Source organism: Poecilia latipinna, unplaced genomic scaffold, assembly GCF_001443285.1.
Source record: "Poecilia latipinna isolate Pla-1442-1.1 unplaced genomic scaffold, P_latipinna-1.0 Scaffold492, whole genome shotgun sequence".
Classification (NCBI taxonomy): domain Eukaryota; kingdom Metazoa; phylum Chordata; class Actinopteri; order Cyprinodontiformes; family Poeciliidae; genus Poecilia; species Poecilia latipinna.
In genome coordinates this window covers 144502-162278 of record NW_015113108.1, presented here as the reverse complement: position 1 = coordinate 162278, position 17777 = coordinate 144502, and the positions used below count along the sequence as shown (strand labels likewise).

The window sequence follows — 17777 nt, the reverse complement described above, 5'->3', positions numbered from 1 at the left end:
AAAAAGAGGTGAACACCACCTGGTCTAAGGGAGAGATGCTGGAAAGCGGTCCAGCGTTCTGAGGGGAAAACATGTAGCAGGGTTTCTTCTTCGTGTAATTGATGGTGTCGCAACGTCACAGAAAAATAAAACCCACACAAGGTTTCCCCCAGAAAACCTGCTCAGTGGCCCGCCGTGTTTTTGAGTTAAAAAATGTTTAAAGTTGACAGGAAATTTGAAAATATCAATTATTATGTGTTATTGAAAGATTAGAAGATTAATTCCTGAACAACAACTATAGAGTCTTTAAAAAATGCAAACATTTTAAAAAGACTTTAATGAATAAGCAATGCTACGCCTGGTGGGGGCATAAGTAAAGCCTGGTGGCCCGCCAGGCTTTACTGGGGGAAACATGCCACCACATCTTCAGATGAGTTACAGGGGGGAAAGAAGCTACTGCTTCAACCAGATCGCATCAGACAAATGCATAACTTCATTTTTTCTAAACCCTTGAATCTTGTCTTGTTAATGTGAGCGAGTACATATGAACTCGACTTGTATGAAAAATAACACAGTTTTTAATCCAACATTAGTAAAATTGGGTGATTTTAGACTTCTCCATCAGCTGTATACCTCAGAACCTATCCAGCTTTGATAAGAATCTATTACATAAATTATTCTGTGAATTAAAGCTGCGGTGTTGGGGGTGAGCGGTGAGTCAGTCACATCCAATATCCATTTTTCTCTGCATTCAGACAAATAATGAAACTTAACCAGTTGTTCTTTCTTCTTCAGAGTTGCAGCTAGAACGTAACCTTATTACTTCGAAAACAAACATCTCAAACTGTTGTGATAATCCAATAATCCTAATGCAATATTTTCTAACAAAGAACTAAAAGATAAGATTGCTTGTGGTTCTCAAACTAGAGAATTACATTATATTCAATTGATATTTACTGGCTGCCTAAATTAAAGCGACGAGCAGAAAGCATGCAGGATTTTTGAGCTTCGAAGTTTGTTTGTTTTTTTTTACATATAACATTGAAAGAAGAGAGCACGGACAGATGCATTAGTGGGTGTCAATATAATTGACACTATATACAATATCGGGGTCAAAAGAGTGACTCTATAGAGTCAAATAATCACAAAATAAATCATTAACGTTTCGTTCATTCTACCTTAACCGTTTGCGGTTCATTACACTGCACATACGCAATTGTCAGTGATACTACAGGTCAGTGTGGTAAATCTCTATGTCCAACCTGTACTACATGCTAAGATGCTGTTTCAGTTCAGGTCGTCGCAGCAGAGATTTTGGCTAATCTGTTTTGATAAAGTCGAACTGAAATTTCTGCCAAATAGCGACAGAAACCAACAGCCAGAGTAATCTTGTGTGCTACACCAAGATAAATATTTTTAATTTGGTCCTTTATAAAAAGATACAGCGCATTAAAACCTTGGTTACTTCTACGTTACGCTCGTATCAGGCCCCTAACCGCAGTTACGGCTTCAAGCTTTTTACTAATTGATTCCCTGACAACTCTGACCAACGTTTTTTGTCCCTGCTAGAGAAAAGCATCCCCGCAGCCGATTAATCCTGCCGACCGAACAGTGTATTGGTTAAACGCTGCTGCTGCTCCCTGCCAGAGGACTACGTCTCCTGAACGATTTGTTTCAGTGGAGGAGAGGAAAAGGCTTGGCAGGAAATTCTTAAGGAAAAACAGAACTTCCCTGAGGTCTTTTGTCGGCTCGTTCGCCGACCCGTTGAAGATGACATTCTTCTCCGTGTAATGTCATCTGATTGATAACCGTTCACTGCAGTCTGCTCAAACTTTAGACGGGCGGATTAATGCGGTTAAAGCTAGTTTTATGAACATCTTGATTCTGGGATGCTGAATACAAAAGCATGGAACGTGTTTCTATGTTTTATTTGTTAAGGTAACTAAAATCATGCCTCATGAAGACATTCTCAAACTACTGGCAACACGATATGTCGTCCTTGTGTCAAAGCATTAAACGTTTTTGTGCAGTATTTAGGTTGTAACCTCTCAGTCTGCAGCCCGAGTGCAGATCTGACCAGCAATTAAAGCAGAAGTTTAGTGAGCGCTCCATTTCTGTCCGCAATGCTGAAAGTGAAGCTCATGAGGAAGTAGAATGAAATGGGAACTTCTTCCATGATATACAGTCATAATAACATCATCGGCTAAAAAAAAACAAAACAAAAAACTACGTATGGGTTTTTTATGTGGGCGGTGGCTTAGGATGATTTCATTTTAAAACATTAACTAGACAAAAGTATTTTCAGTCCCATTAGAAATAAAGTTGGTAAGATGACCAGCAGCCCTGCCCTCTTAATTCCCTTTTAATCCAATATTTAATAATGAGTCACTGTGATGTCAAGTCTACCCTTAGTTCAATATAAAGAACAATTAGTGCTGTAGATCTGATCTTTGCCAACTTTCATATTCTAACATGTTTATGCTGTTGAATTAAAGTAAAAGATGAAGTTCCCGATTGTCTCCAACTCATCTTCTGCATTCAGATCGTCCAGAATATGAGATCTTATGTGTCAACGAGACGATATACGATTATAGATGAGCTGAGAAATTGACCGCTGTCCAGAAACAGACAATTTTCAGCCTGACCAGTTCTGAGCGGTCACAAGTCAGTCAGAAACTCAAAAATCCTATCCTTTTCCAGTCAGCAAACACACCACAGGCTAATGCTAACAGTTTGTACAAGACACGGTCTTCGGTATGGAAGTTGTTCCTGAAAGAAACTGACTCAAAGTTTCAGCACAAGAGGTGGAAGATGTTACTCCAAAGTATTTGCATGCACTTGGATGGAAAGAGTGTAGAAGTTGTTACTGAAAGAAACATTCTCGGTTTCAGTGAGCTTAAGTTATATTGAGCACAAAGGGTGTAAGACCAAAATGCACTTTCTACAGATACATGTCGGCTTTTTATTTAAGCTACTGCCTCGAATTCAGGAGACAAGAAAAATAAATGTCTTAAAGGAGAAGTTGGCATTTCCATTCTGTTGAGCTTTGAGTAAACAAACAGAAGAAAGCAACTGATGTTTTTAAACCGAAATGATCCTATTTATGCTCTCCTTTCATCTTAACCTCCAATCAGCATGATAACTAACAGAACTACTTTAATTAAAGGCAATGGATTTCACACGGCAACCTGAGAGGAAAACATTTCCACACTGATGGAAAACTCCCACATGTACAGGTCTGACTAAAAGCTGCACCAACATGTTACAGCATGAAATACGTTATGAAGAAACTACTGTGTTGGCATGTCGCGCTTGGTACTCAACAACCAACTGTTACTGCGAAAAACAAAGAAAACTACACTTGAACATTCATAAAGCTCTGGCTGTGTAAACTCTTGTCAAATAATTTGTTAAAAAAAAAAGTTAATGGTTTAAGCTTAAACACAGATTGGTTAATAGGAGAAGACAGCCGTCGTCTTTTTCATTTGATTAAGTTCAAATACAGTGAAGTCCAGATTTGATGACTATTAAAGATTTACTACAAGCTAGCATCTGAGTTCTAGTGCTTTTTAAATAGAACCTTAAAGAAATACTATATAATGAAAAGATGTTTGAGTCAATAAATCATTACATTGTGGGGATAATTTTATACGTAGTTTCGATTTTGGCGAGTTAAAACTCAAGTGGTGCAAGAGCCGCAACTACAAGTGCTAGCAGAGTCAGGTAGCTAGCCTGCAGTCCGCTGCTTAACAGACGAGTCACTGGTAGCTAACTAGTGTTAGCTTTTACAAAAGTGCTCCTTCAGCATCATGATTGTTTATTTTTCGTGGCTAGAAATGGCTCCAAAATGCTGAGTCAACAAGATGTTTCATGAGATTTAAGCCGTTTTAAAAACCTATCAGTAACCGGCCCAAGTTAATGCAACAGAATGTATTGGTCACGTTGTGTTTTTGATGTTCTAAAGGCATTTCATGGTAAAACCATAGGTTTTTTTTAGCTCTTTTTGTTTTAGATGCTTTCCTGCATATGTCGTTTTTACAGCCATTTCTTTCACTTTTATCAACAGTTACATGTAACCATGACAATCACGGTGCTGTCTATGCTGCACGCGAGCAATCAACTTCATTCTTCAAAGACGACACAGGGTGGGTTTCCAGGATCAAGATGTGTCACGGTTTGCAACATCTGTGGTTTGAAAACTAAACAAAACAAACTTTCCATCATAGTTTCTACAGAGCGAATTCTTCACAATGTGATGCCACAGACGGTGCTGGGCTTTTCCCGGCTGTAAATATCGAAGAGTCGTGCTCCACCTGCTCCACCTCTCGCTCTGTTCAGTCGGCTGGTTGAAGGGGACGCATCCTGTTAAAACTTTCATTTCAACTGAACAAATAAAAAGCTGAAATATTTTCAGTTGACTCTGATTTTTTTTCCAAAAATCCAAAATAAACATATTATAGTTGCAACAATTAAGATTTTCCATCTTTTAGAAACGTTAGATATAATTTTTTTCAATTTCAAAAACAAACAAATAATGCTGTCCAATTTTAAAATGTTTATTTAAATACTGCGATATTGTGAATATTTTTGCTTGAGGTTATGAGATAATCGGATTATCACATTAATAGTGATTAATCAATAGTTTAAATAATCAATTTAGTAATCAATTAATCGTTGAGCTAAAAAAAAGACTTTTTCTGGAAGAACAACATATTTAGAGCAGTAACTATGCCAAAATTGTACAAAAAATATTTACATTGTGAATTTAAGGTAAAAATTTTATAACTTTTGTCTGTAAAAATCCCTCAAGTGGCATAGTGTTAGCGTCACCTGGTTAGCATGCATGAAAGGAATGCATTTTAGGCAATAAAATTGTTTGTTATTATTATTTAAAAAGGGAATTGAATTATTTTTAATGTATTTCTAATATTGTATAAAATAAGCCTAAGTAATTAAATGAACAATCTAAAGAATCTGACCCTTTTTTTTATTATTCAAATAGTCGATTAATCGTCAGGAAAATCGATTGCTAAAATAATCGTTAGCTGCAGATCAAAAACTTTAGAAAGATTGCCGCTTGATGCTGCAGATGTCTTGCAACCCGATCTCTCCGACAATTATATCACCCTGTATCATCGTTACAAAGTCACTGTGTGGATAACATGGAGGAGCAGCTGAGCATCTGTCAATTAGTAACCTGATGTCGTGGAAACCCTTAAACCTGCTGAGCCGCAGCCAACAGGTAGTCAGGCAGTCCAAACGAGTTCAGGTGGAAATGAACTGCTTGAGCGTTTCAGATTTTAAAACTCTGTGAATCAGTTGCCATGGGAATTTTGTGGGGAATCACTTTTACAAAGTTTACTAAATTAAGGCCGGGACGATTTTTATAGAGTTGGAACTATGCGACCTGTTGCTCCTTGTGGTAAAGAAGACGCTCAAGACTGACAGTGTGTCTCCATGCAGGCATAAAGAGTCTCTGTGTCGAATACAATCACAACTTTGCTAATTGGGACCAATTTCTTGGTGGTTTCTCCCATTAACTCTAAGATAAAGATGCCGTCTATGAAAAAGGCAGGAGAACAAACTGAAACTTTCAGTTCGTTTAAATCGCCAAAGAAGTTAAATGGAACATCCCAAGGAGCTGCGTTTCCATTGGCTACGTAAGTGCGCAATTTGAAATTTCGCAAATAAAATTGCGTAATGGAAATACTCAAATTTAAATGTTTTGGTACTAGGAAGAGATGGGTTTTTTTTGGTGTATCAAAATTGGTTTATTTCACGATGGAAACATTTTTTTAGCATCACGTAAGTCACATAATCAACAATTGGACGTTGCTGCTGGCGCAAACCATGAAGAAGACGACGACAGGAAGTAGATGGAGGATTATGGCACAGCGTGTTTTTTAAGTCTCATCGCATGAACAAACTTATTCACACATGGTTTTAATTGCATTTCTTATTTAATAAAAACACCACAATTGCAAAATTGTGGGGGGTGTTTTACATTAACGGAATATTGACAAAGTTTTGCACACATTTGCAATGGAAATGCAGCAAAACATAATTCAGAGTCCAGATTTTAAGGCAAGGCTTGACTCATTTCAATCAAGAGAAACAAAAAAAAATGCATGTTATTCTCACTTTATGCGACAACAAACAAAATGATGCTTTCAAAAATCGACTATTACAAAAGTCACTGCAGATTTGGTTTGATTTTGTAAAATGACAAAATCGTTGATATTAAACGAACATCAGGGCTGTACCACAATACAACTACTTAAAATAGGAGAAATATTTAAATACACTAATCAGGCATTTGTTTGTAAAAACAAATATCAAAAATCTTGAATATAGACAGTCCAATGTACTGTAGAAGCACACCTTGTTGGAAAACAGTCAGTCAAATTTGGACTCTTCTCTGAATAACCGGTGATGTTTACATTCTGGCTGACGTGGTTCAAGGCGAGCAATTCCACTCCGTTGTAGACCAAACCATGACTCTTATCGCTGTCTAAAAGCATTTATTTGGTTCACAGGACAGCACCAGAGGTCAATACATTTGAAAAGAAAATCGCAGTAACTCTAAACGTTAGTCATCCACCTGGTTTTAGCGTTCTCAGCCGACGCCCACAGAGGCATGCCGGAGGCTGCCTGAGCAGTGAGACGTGTGACAATACGGCCTCATGTCTGTCAAACGGCCACAGGCGAGTCCACAGGACGCTCAGAGGCACACAAGCGTCTGCTACAGTTTCAGAAAGCTAATTTCAGATTCACTATGTCATCCGTGTTTCTTTCCCCGATGACACGTGCTAAATTCTGACTGCAGGTCAACCAGATGTCTTTATTTATTGAACATATCAACAAAACAGTGCTGCGTCACTCTTAAATCTGTCAGAGCATCAATCCCTGTGTAACAGAGGGTGTCAAACTCATCTTCGTTTTGGGCCAAATCAGGATCCTGGATGTTCTTAAAGAGCCAGAAAGTATTGAGAAAACCCGTTCCACTGTTAAAATTTGAACAAATGGCTGTCTTTGCAATTTAAGTAGCTCCTACAAATTACACATCTTTTCACATTGTTCAGTCCCTCCTTGATTTTGTGATTTTTTTGTTTAAATCACAAATTTTGTGGAGCTAATTGAGAAATATTTTCAAGAAATTTAGCAATATTTACGTTTATGCGCGACGTTAATTTTGACTTTGCTAACCATCATGTCAATCACACACTAATGACTTGACTTCAAATAAGACCAAGGCAGCAGTGTCGTAAAAGTACAAAACGCTGCCACCTTCAGGTGGGAGTCAGTGGTCGGTTAAAACTCAATGTTTTTGACCACTTTTATGGAAAACTTGCAATTAGGCATTAGTGAGAAAACACGAGGAAATCTGTTGATTTTGACGTGAATTTCCACAACCACAGGAAACTGCGAGGATTGGTTGATATAATTTGGCACCTGGAGTCTTGAGGGCCACACAAAAAGCTTTCCGCGGGCCAGATTTGGCTCCCGGGCCTCGAGTTTGACACATGCGATGCATAATATCTAATAACAATAACCTCAGTTGACATGCAGTTTTGTTTGAAACCCATCCAATGTGGCTGAATTCAAACATTTTTACAGGGCAAAGTGGGTTTCAATAGCTTTTTTTTCTCCATAACAAAAACTAATTTTCAGTGTCTGATATCTCAAATTTTGTTCCAAGATCACAAAGTGAAAGTGCGACTTTCAGTTTAGAGTGAAAGGCAGCAGAAACTAAAATTACACCAGATGGTACAAGACGTCTAGTCGTGTGATCAGATCAGATGGTTTTTACACTCAAAATCGGAACTTTTTAACAGGTCGCGATAACAACACTCTTCAGTGAGGAAGTTGTTAGCAAGAGGTAGAAAACTAGCTATTTGAGAAAGCTAAAAAGTGTTACGTTATTTTTGTAATTAAGAAGCAATGAATTACAGCCCCATTTCTCTGCTTTGTCCAACAGAGCAAGTCCTGTTATCCAAACCAGTAGCCGCTATAATCTGAGATTACGGCTGTTTTCCTTTGACTTTTTAAACCACATTCTGGACTTTGCTGTAGCAACAGCAGGAAATCTGTGACTTCATGTGGGAGTTCTTTTGGTTTTGTTTGTTGTGCCGCCAGTGGTCTTTATTGACAGTAATGAACTACCATAACACCGCAGTACACACACCTGTGATCATCTGACATGTTGTGAAGCTCTAATATGACAGTAATAAAACAGGATGGCATTAGCAACCTACGAGTTTTTAAGAAATAGCTGCATATAATTTTCCCAAGAGAATTATGTATTTATTTTCCCTCTTAGAACGTTTATTTTATGTTTTTATGTTGCCAAGTGTGCATAAATCGAGTTGGCATCAAACGTAGTGAAATTCACTAATTTTCGACTGATTTGCAACAGTTTAAAGTAGCATCGTTTTACTCACACCTGTCATTGAGTTAACCTTCAACCTGCTGAGCTCTAATTGTGTAAACAATTAGAGTCAAATGTTTCATTCCGCTCCAGATTGTCTGACAGTACCACCGACTTTATAAAACTTTATACGCCTAACTCCCCTTCAGCTTTGTACTTTCATGTGTGTGCAAGTTAAACAATGGTTCACAAACAGTTAAAACAATCACAATGCGATTTTATGTGGGGGAAAAATAAAACGCCAGAGGAAGGCATTAATCTTTCCACGCTAAAGTACATAATCGCAGCCTTTTAATCTATAAACCCGGTGGCAAATTAGTTTGGCGGTGTCGCGGTGCAAACCCACCTCCTCTGCGTGTTTTCTCAGCGCTTTCTCCCGCTCGTACTGAGTGACAAGTTGCTCGTTGTCCTCCTTCAGCAGCTCCAGCTCCACGACGTGCTCCTTGTTGGCGGCGAACACCGAGTCCAGGTTCTCCAGCAGCCCGACGACCAGCGGCATCAGGTCCTTCACCACGTCCTCGTCGTACTTCTCGATGAGCCGCTCGAACTCTCGGTATATGGAGCTGGCCAGACCGGCGACCCGCTCGGACATCACGTCCGAGTCGCCCGAGTCGTCCTGGTAGAGGACTACGTCGTCCAGCTCCATGTTTGTTGGATTTTTTTGTTTGTTTGTTTTTTTTAAGCCTCCACTTCTTTCCCAGCTAACGTTATGGAGCTAGCCACAAGCTTGCTGACCGGAGGCAACTCGCTTTTACACTTTAAGCGCAACGATACAAGTGTTCTCCCCCACTATAACATGGCTCCAAAGTTGTTGCCTGCCTAGAGGAGATGTTGTCGGGTCACAAACAAAGTCCCTACCCCGTTTTCGTAGTGACGGCTGACTTAGGAGCCGTGCTAGCCTATTAGCTCGCAGTGTTGAAAAGTCTTTACTTGGCTCCTGATTAGTTTCCCTGTCCAACAGATGAGCTCCCTGCTGCGGCGTTCACGTGCTGTCGGGATATCTGGGAACCCACAAAGCCAAACTATCAACAAAGCAGAGAAAGCGCACAAAATACTAAAGCAACTAATCCAACCATCACGGATACAACTAAAATAATTTTCTATTTTAATGTTCATATATAGCCTGGTGATGCTTAAGTGACGTTTGGAAGGCGGGGAGAAAAGTACGTAAAAAAAAATCAAAGCCGTGGGATCAAGAAGTTCAAGAACTTTTAAAAAATATCAGCTTTATCTCAGTCTTTTTTTGAATATAATCTGCTGATTTTTACATAAAATTTAAGTTGCAGTACAACGATGGTATATATTTTAGAATGGGTGTATTTTTAACTGTATAACTTTCGAGCACTGCTGTTTACGTTGTCTTTGTTTTGAAATAGGGATTTCCCAGCATCTCTTGAACATATATGTTGGTGACTGAACTGTCATGACGTCACGTGCTGAAGTGCGTTTGTTTGTAATACCTTGTGGGGACGATTTTCCTGACATATACTACGTTGTGGGGACCAATTGCTCCTTGTGGGGACCGGAGGGTGGTCCCCACAAGGGGAAACCCTGTTTTTGGGTCAGGGGTCAGAGTTAGGGCTAAGGTATGAATTGAGTTTTGGTTAGGGTTAGGTATGTGATGGTTAGGGTTAGGAAAAAGGTAACGGTAAGGTTTAGGCTGTAGAAATCAATGGAAAGTCCCCACAAAGATAGCAACACAAACATGTGTGCACAGGGTGGGTTATTTTTTTTATTCCAGAAAATGTCGAAATTAGCCTCCCTAAATAATTACAGTGAGCTGCAAGAGTATTAAACCTCATGAGCTTTTCTTTATATATATATATATATATATATATATATATATATATATATATAATTATACTTTTTAAATAAAAAAAATAAGTCTGAATAAGTATGAAGTATATTTGCATTCACCCCTACTCTCAGCACTGTGCAGCCTCTATACATTTCTTTTTTCTTTTTTTCTTTCAAGACTCATGGAGTGAGACCGAAAACAAGCAAAGATGTGTGTGTGTGTGTGTGTGTACTTCACAAATGCTTTTATTTGCTTTCAGTTTTCAAATGCATTCCTAAGAGGGTATGAAAATTTTTATTGAAAAATAATGACAACATCCATAGCAAGCAGGTAAATTCCCCCCAAAAAAGAAAAAAAGCACAATCTTTCAACTTTTTACTTTCAGGCATGTTTGAGTTTAACACAACTGCAGTTCTGAACTTTACTTAGTGTGTTTGGGTTTCATTTTTTTTATAATGCATAGGCACTGTTCACCCTGATGTTTAAAACATTAAAACAATAATAAAATCACAAGACATTCCTATCTACAGTTCACAAACAACAATATGAATACCCACATTTTTTTTCACCGCACCATCCAATCAGAAAGCTCCAAAGTTGCCCTTGGCAACAAGTCAATCTTCATCTTAGCCATTCAAACGACACAATCAAAAACACTGACATTACAGTTGAAATGCTCCACTGTCACACTGAATATACAACATTCAAATATGATATATATAGTCGCTCATGGAGCAACTTCAAATAAAGCAAAAAAAAAAAAAGAAAAAAAAATTCTTGCATTAAATAATTTAAAAAAGTGCATGACTCTGTGCTTCTATGGGTTTTCCTTTTTACAAATCAGGCAAAGTTCCGCAGATTCAAATCTCCCATCAAAATCATAATCCAATGATTGAACAATTTAGAAGCTCAATAAAACAGCAACTTGACCAAAAGATATTAATTAGTAGCTGGGGATCGCAGGTTGGGAAGTAGTGGGAACCTGGATCGGATGTAAACACGCGAGTAAAAGTCGTCTTGGAGCGTGGACGTGAAGAGGGTAACCCCCCCAGCAACCCCCCGCCCCTTTTTTTTAATTATTATTATTATATATATTTTTAGTGCACCTCACATAGAAATGTGTGGATTGTTGCTTAGCGATGACGGGCAGAGGAAGGGGCCGTCGCTGCACAGGCTGTTCAGGGCTCGGAGCACGGCGTCGGGCATGTGATCCACCAGCATCCTGGGGCTGATCAAGATGCTCCGGAACGCCGTTTCGCTGGACCAGTCGGCACGGTACCGAACCTGGGAGAAGCAGGATCTGTGGAAACAAAAACAATAGAAAAGCTGGAGCTTCTTTTCTTTTCTTTTTTTAAGTTGTGCTGTGACGCAGGAACAAGAAGTGTTCATATGACTGTCAGCATCTCTAATCATCCGAGGCTGGAAGCTCCTCTGGAGACAACAAAGAAGCAAAAGACAAACTGAGGCTTTGATAAGCAAACATTTGGACAAAGCGGAGCATTCAATATACGGGGCTTCTGTGGGTTTCACCAAATAAAATGTAAGACTTTTTAGGACAACTATGAATGAAATGTAAGCCCTTTATCTCCACGGAAATGTACGAACTTCGTCCAGCCACGTGGCCATAAATTTCCACTTACCCACGATAGACGTAAAAAAGCTAGCTAGCTTGGAAGGGAATATTAGCAGCTATTTCCTGTTAGCCTCAGAACGCAAAGGAGGTGTCTCAAACTTTTGCCTGTCAGAAAATCCTGCGAGAAAATTAAGTAGTCCAAGGCAAAATTTAAGATATTTGATTAACGTATTTTTTATATAAATTTAAGACATTTTAAGGTCTTAATTTTAGACAGATGAATTTGCAACTTTTTAACGATGCGAGGCACCCTGGTGTAACCCGAAGCAGCCGTGTCATTCTGACTATTTTTTAAATAGTTTTAGTAAAAAGACAAAAAGAGATAAAAGTTTTAGAGGAATATAAACAATATCCTAGCTTAAAAAATAGCACTGTCAAACTTTACAGAATTAAAATTTTCTCTGTGATAAAACCATGCTGTGTCTTGTTGAAGCATTCCCACCATTATTACCATTATGTTTCATTAAAAAAAATTTTTTTTAAACTTTTATGTATTTTGTGGGAAAGTTTTATGAGTTAGACCAAAATAAAGTACATCATAATCGTTAACTGGTCGAAAAACTGTGCATATTTGCACAACCAGAGGGAGTAATTACTTTTTGAACTCATTCACTAACCAGAATTGAGATGCAACGCCAGAGAGGTTATTGACAATTCGAGTTATGCTTCCTGAATGAAGACCACAGTGCATTTCAACCACATTAGCTTGTGTTATCTGAAGTTCAAGCACCGAAAGCAGTTCAAATTAAATTAGCCGGAGCAGATTTCATTAAGAGGAAAGATGGAACAAAGGTGTCAGCTGAGAAGGAAATGATGTCATTTGAGGTGTCAGCTGATGTGTACAGTAAGTCCTGATATGTGAGTGTATCAAAATATAAACAGTAGAACTACTGTAGTTTAAGATGAATTTAAATTCTTGGTGCCATGACTTGAGCGTTTAGCAGGGTATTATATCACATTTCAAAATAATAAGTATTCATACCCACTGGACTTTTTTTTTTTTTTTACATTCTGTCTAATCAACACCACAAACCTCTGTGTCTTTTATTGGCCTTCTCTGGCAGATTGACACAGAGTGCTGCAAAATACCATAATGAACACTAGGGATGAAATGACTCATCTGATTAATCGCGATTAATCGATTATTGAAACAATGGTCAACTAATTTAGTACTCAATTAATTGTTAATTTCCATATATGGTTTCAAAAAAAGGCGTTTTGCTAATCAACACCACCACATTGTCAGAGCAGTAATTAAGCCAAAACTGTCCAAAAAGTATATACAGTTTGCATTTATGGTAGAAAAATTAAACTTTCTTTGTAAATGTTTTATATCTACAATTCCTCAGGTAGCATACTTAAAGCATAGTCAAATTACTAAAAGAAAATCATGTTAAGCATCTTTTGCTGTCTAATTCTTAATAACTACTACTACACAATATTGACGAGTCAAGCAGAGCTTTTAACAATTTGATGTTAAAAGTATTTTCACAGCTGCAGATGAATCCTTTGCTACAAATGATCAAATGTTCACTACAGGGAAGCTGTTAAAATTGTTATATTCTTACTTAATAAAGGAACTGAATTGTCTCTTTGCATCTTTCAATGTGTTTTTAAAGTTGCACAAAGAAGCTTTAAAGAGAAATCCGCAAAATACGGCAATTTCTTTTAACCCGATTAATCGTCGGAGTAAACGATTAATCAATAACTAAAATAATCGTTAGTCGCAGCATGCAGAAACCAACCTCCGCGACGGCCCGTCCTCCGTGATGTACAGTATGTGCCCCGGCGGGTAGAGCGGCATGTGCACGACTGGGTGGGCGGGAGAGTCGTCCGATGCCAGGCTCTGATAGGACGACGAGTGGCGGATCACCAGCGACTCTTCGCCCAGCAGCGGCTGGCTGAGCTGCTCCTCCCTCCTGCTGTCCATCTCGGTGGGGAAATCGTCCGGGTCCCCTCCGAACAGCTCGTACCAACACCCCTGCAGCAGGATGCGGTACTGCAACACACAGACAGCGGCTTCAGACATGGCCAGATTGGATTCGGGGCACAGAAACGTGCGACTCCAACGCTCACTAGACTCACTTTGGGCTTATTGCAGTTTGTGACTATTTTCAGTATCCGACTCTTCAGGTCCTCCATGTTGGGGATGCTCAGTCTGTGGAACAGGAAAAGCTTTTGGTTTCCGACATGAAGTCCAGCAGAACACAACAGCAGACAGTACAAGGTTTGTACACGTTTCCCACAGCAAAGTTCAAGAGCACTTCAGAAGCATTCTCAAAGTAAGTTTTCAAACTTTTCCACACTTTGGAGATTAAAAATAAAATACAAAAGAACCAAAAAAAAAGGCAGTTTCAATTCACTCTTATTTATTACAGTTTTTGATCATGTTTTGTGCTAATATTCTGTAGGGATAAGGGAAATATAGCAAAATGTTATTTTTCAAAAATTTTCTTTCTCACAGGCATGAGAACAAAACACTAATTTAACCAAAACTTAAAGTGTAAAATATAAACTACACAGATCAATAATATCTGAGCCATTAGGAATAATAAATAGGTATAATGTTGGAACAATGCAAACAAATCGTGTTAAGGTAAATTACCTTCCTGCTCAAGTTAAATCCAAAGTTACAAGTTCTTGTTAAGTTTTCTGGCATTTAGTGAGTAGAAATAATTTTAGTTATTCTAAATAACCTAAAACTAGATTTAACTTCAGACTGAGGGGGAAAAAATGTGTGTGTTATTTTACTAAGTGTATGAAAATATCTGGTTTCAACTGTAAATCACGTTTTCCAAATTTAGGTTTTTAATCAAATGCCAGATTGCACTTTATAACAAAACTGTGCACTTTGAATATCAAGCACTTTCCAGGACTTTATGCAGAAACCAAGCCTTGAAAACACCTAAATGAAATTAAAGCATTGTCAAGGATTTCAAGCACCTGTAAGAACCATGGCAACAGGCATTTCTTACCTGGGAACCAGATCCTTCCCCAACACCACAGACACCACAAAGTCCTTGGAGTATTCAGCTAAGGGTTGACTGAACACAGAAAATAAAACATATGTAAGTAAGAACATCTATATGAACAATAATCAAAGTTTTTTTCCCCCAAAAGTTAAAGAAAGTGAAAAATAAAGGCGGAAACTGAGTAAGCTGTGAAGTTGTGCTTTACCTCAGCAGGCCCCCTGGTGGTGAGAATGAGTAACACTTCAGGGTGGGGAAGGAAGTGCGCAGCAGGATGGCCAGCAGGGCGGCTGTGCCGGCCCCCAGACTGTGACCAGTGACCACCAGTTTATACTCCTACCATTACAGTGACACACAAACACACCGTTTACACAAATCCGTCCAGTTTGACAAACAGATGCTCAAGTTTTTTGGCCTTAGTATAAATTCACCTTTCAAGGCAATAGCACAGTCTTATAAAAATGAGTTAGGAAAAAGGGGGGAAATATATGTTTGTTTGTTTTTTTTTTTTTTTTGTAAAAACAAGCAATGAAAATGTAGAGAAACACTTATGTTAAGTAAGTGGGAGGACCTGTGATGCTGTGGGCTGCACAGCTAAAGGAATGGGAATATATGGACTGTTTTTGGTTCATGTTAAAATATATATATATATATTTAAGTTTTTACTGAGACGCCTATGAAAAAAATCTGATTTATCCCCTCCCCCCACTCCCCCACCCTCCTCAGTTGATTTGGCCATTTTGGATCATTATCCTGCAAAAAAGTAGCCATGACGACCCGTTTTCAGATGCAGTCCCAATATAACTCAAAGTCTCCTCGTATTTTTTTTCATGTTTCCAGGGTTTTTGGAAGATAAACTGTCCCACATCACCACAGGTCATACACTCTACTGAACATATTTGGAAAGTCGGGACAGAATATCGTGTTTTTGTTTTCACTCGTTACCGGGACGACGGAGAAGGCCTGGTTCAGGATGCCATCGTTGACGAGCTTCTTGTAGATGTAGCCCGCCGCCTGGTACATGCCCTGCAGCAGACATGTTTACTTATTCATCATTATTATTTGTTTTTAGAAAAGACTAGTTGTGATTATGCTAAAAGGCTAAAGGTTCAGTTGGAATGTGCCTCACCTTGTGAGCGTAGCAAGGGCCAGACACGCCTTCGACTGGCAGGTTCTCACATTCAGCAGACAGGTCTGTCAGAACATCCTGCAAGGAAAAACAAACATGAAACATAAAAGTATATATTGTTTTTCTTTAAGTCTTTAATTTTTTTTTTTTTGTTGACGACCAAAGTCAAAACAAGATTTAACCTTCTGCATCACCACAAACACCTTTGACATAAACACAACCTAATTATAGGCACACGCAGATTCAGGTCAGGATACAAACGAGTCTCACTTCCCGTTTTCGTCTTTTTTCCTCTTTGTGATTCTAGCGAGTGTTAATATTTCAGAGAGAGAGAGAGAGAGAGAGATGTTTCGGTTTACAGCAGTCCGTCTTTCAGAAAAACAAGGAAGTGATTCTGAAACTGAGGATGGAATATTTGACCTCTGTCCTCGCCAAAACAGCTCAGATGAATATATACAACCGACTCGGCCTTTCACGGTAACAAGTTTTGTTGGACGATAAATTGTCCCAGAAGTTATCGCGATAAACGATAACACTGAAGTTGGTCTATCATGTAACGCCGCGCTAAAACACATAACGTAATGTGTCAAACTGTAAAAGAAAACAAAAAAAAAACCTGCTGTGAGTAGGAAAATCTTTCACAATGTCCGATTTAACTCACCTTTAGTGACAGTGTTCCTCTGACCGCTACGAGTACTACTTCCCACTTGTGATCCAACGCCACAAAAAACGGGATCTCGTAGATCTGTGGGGCACATCGAGTTTGTTCAGAACTTTAACGCCACTGGTCAGGAATGTACGCACTGTAAATAAACAGAACTGTAACCTGGTTGTGGAAGCTGACGTAGATAAAGTCTCTGTACTGCAGTCCGGTGGTTTGCAGGATGGAGGAGAAGTGGCAGCCCAGGTGGTCCCCTCCTACGATGTCGTACTCCGCGGCGCGGGTTCTGCAGCTGCAGTGCGCAGACGCACGTTAGAATTTGGGGTCGGCTCGAGGCGGGGCCGACCCGACACCGACCCTGATGTTCAGAGAGCGCCTCACCAGTCTCTGCTGAGCTTGCAGGGAGCAGTAAAGAGGTTGGAGTAGACGTACAAAGGCCAGCCGTAAGCCGCCGCTGCGAACTGCATATAGTGAGCCGCATTCTCCAGCTCCGTCTGCAGATCCTGGTCCTGCAGAACAGGAAGAGGGGATCAATTTAAAAAGAACGCGTAGGGAGTCGTATTTATGGCTGCAACTGATAATCAATTTATTCTGTCGGTTATTCTGAAGCTTAATCGATTTTCACCAACTGACTGTTTTAGAGTCTGTACACTCCAGTTAACGATTAATCGATAACTAAATTTCTTGACAATTACCTCAATAATCTATTAATCGTGATTAATGTGATTAATCAATTACTAAATTAAGTTTACTATTCTTTTAATACTTGGTTAATCTCAGTTAATCAATAACTAAATTAATTGAGGTTTCTTTCAGTAATTGATTATCCCCAATTAATCTGTTATTAAATTGGTTGACAATTGTTTCAATAATCAATTAATCACGATTAATCAATGACTTAATTAATTGTTGATTACTTGAATAATCAACTAATCCATTTAATTGACTATAAAATCAATTGACAATTATTGATAAGCAATTAATCACAATTAATCTAAATAATTGATTACTAAATTAGTTGATGATTCTTTCAATAATCGATTAATCCAATTAATATATTACTACATTAGTTGACAGTTATTTCAATAATCAATTAATCACGATTAATCAATGACTTAATTAATTGTTGATTACTTGAATAATCAACTAATCCATTTAATTGACTATAAAATCAATTGAC

At 38.7% G+C, this 17777-nt stretch overlaps 2 protein-coding genes across 4 annotated transcripts in view; both read right to left on the bottom strand.

Moving 5' to 3' along the window:
• The window catches only part of spag9b (sperm associated antigen 9b), a 45160-nt gene extending 35353 nt beyond the window's left edge, over window positions 1–9807 (bottom strand). For 2 of the 3 annotated variants that reach the window (XM_015040005.1, XM_015040008.1), the window contains exon 1: window positions 8754–9806. In XM_015040005.1, coding sequence (XP_014895491.1) covers window positions 8754–9053 — 300 coding nt within the window. In that variant the 5' untranslated portion in view covers window positions 9054–9806. Of the gene's footprint in view, window positions 1–8753 lie in introns of all 3 variants that reach the window. The other variant, XM_015040007.1, reaches the window with a different exon arrangement.
• Window positions 9808–10424: 617 nt separating this feature from the next.
• daglb (diacylglycerol lipase, beta) overlaps window positions 10425–17777 on the bottom strand; it is a 13398-nt gene continuing 6045 nt past the window's right edge. The window contains exons 4-13 of the mRNA XM_015039981.1: window positions 16979–17128; window positions 16763–16889; window positions 16598–16681; window positions 15937–16014; window positions 15753–15833; window positions 15016–15143; window positions 14814–14882; window positions 13924–13996; window positions 13584–13837; window positions 10425–11505 (exon numbers count right to left, since the gene is read on the bottom strand). Of these exons, the coding sequence (XP_014895467.1) occupies window positions 11313–11505; window positions 13584–13837; window positions 13924–13996; window positions 14814–14882; window positions 15016–15143; window positions 15753–15833; window positions 15937–16014; window positions 16598–16681; window positions 16763–16889; window positions 16979–17128 (1237 nt within the window). The 3' untranslated portion in view covers window positions 10425–11312. The remainder of the gene's footprint in view (window positions 11506–13583; window positions 13838–13923; window positions 13997–14813; window positions 14883–15015; window positions 15144–15752; window positions 15834–15936; window positions 16015–16597; window positions 16682–16762; window positions 16890–16978; window positions 17129–17777) is intronic.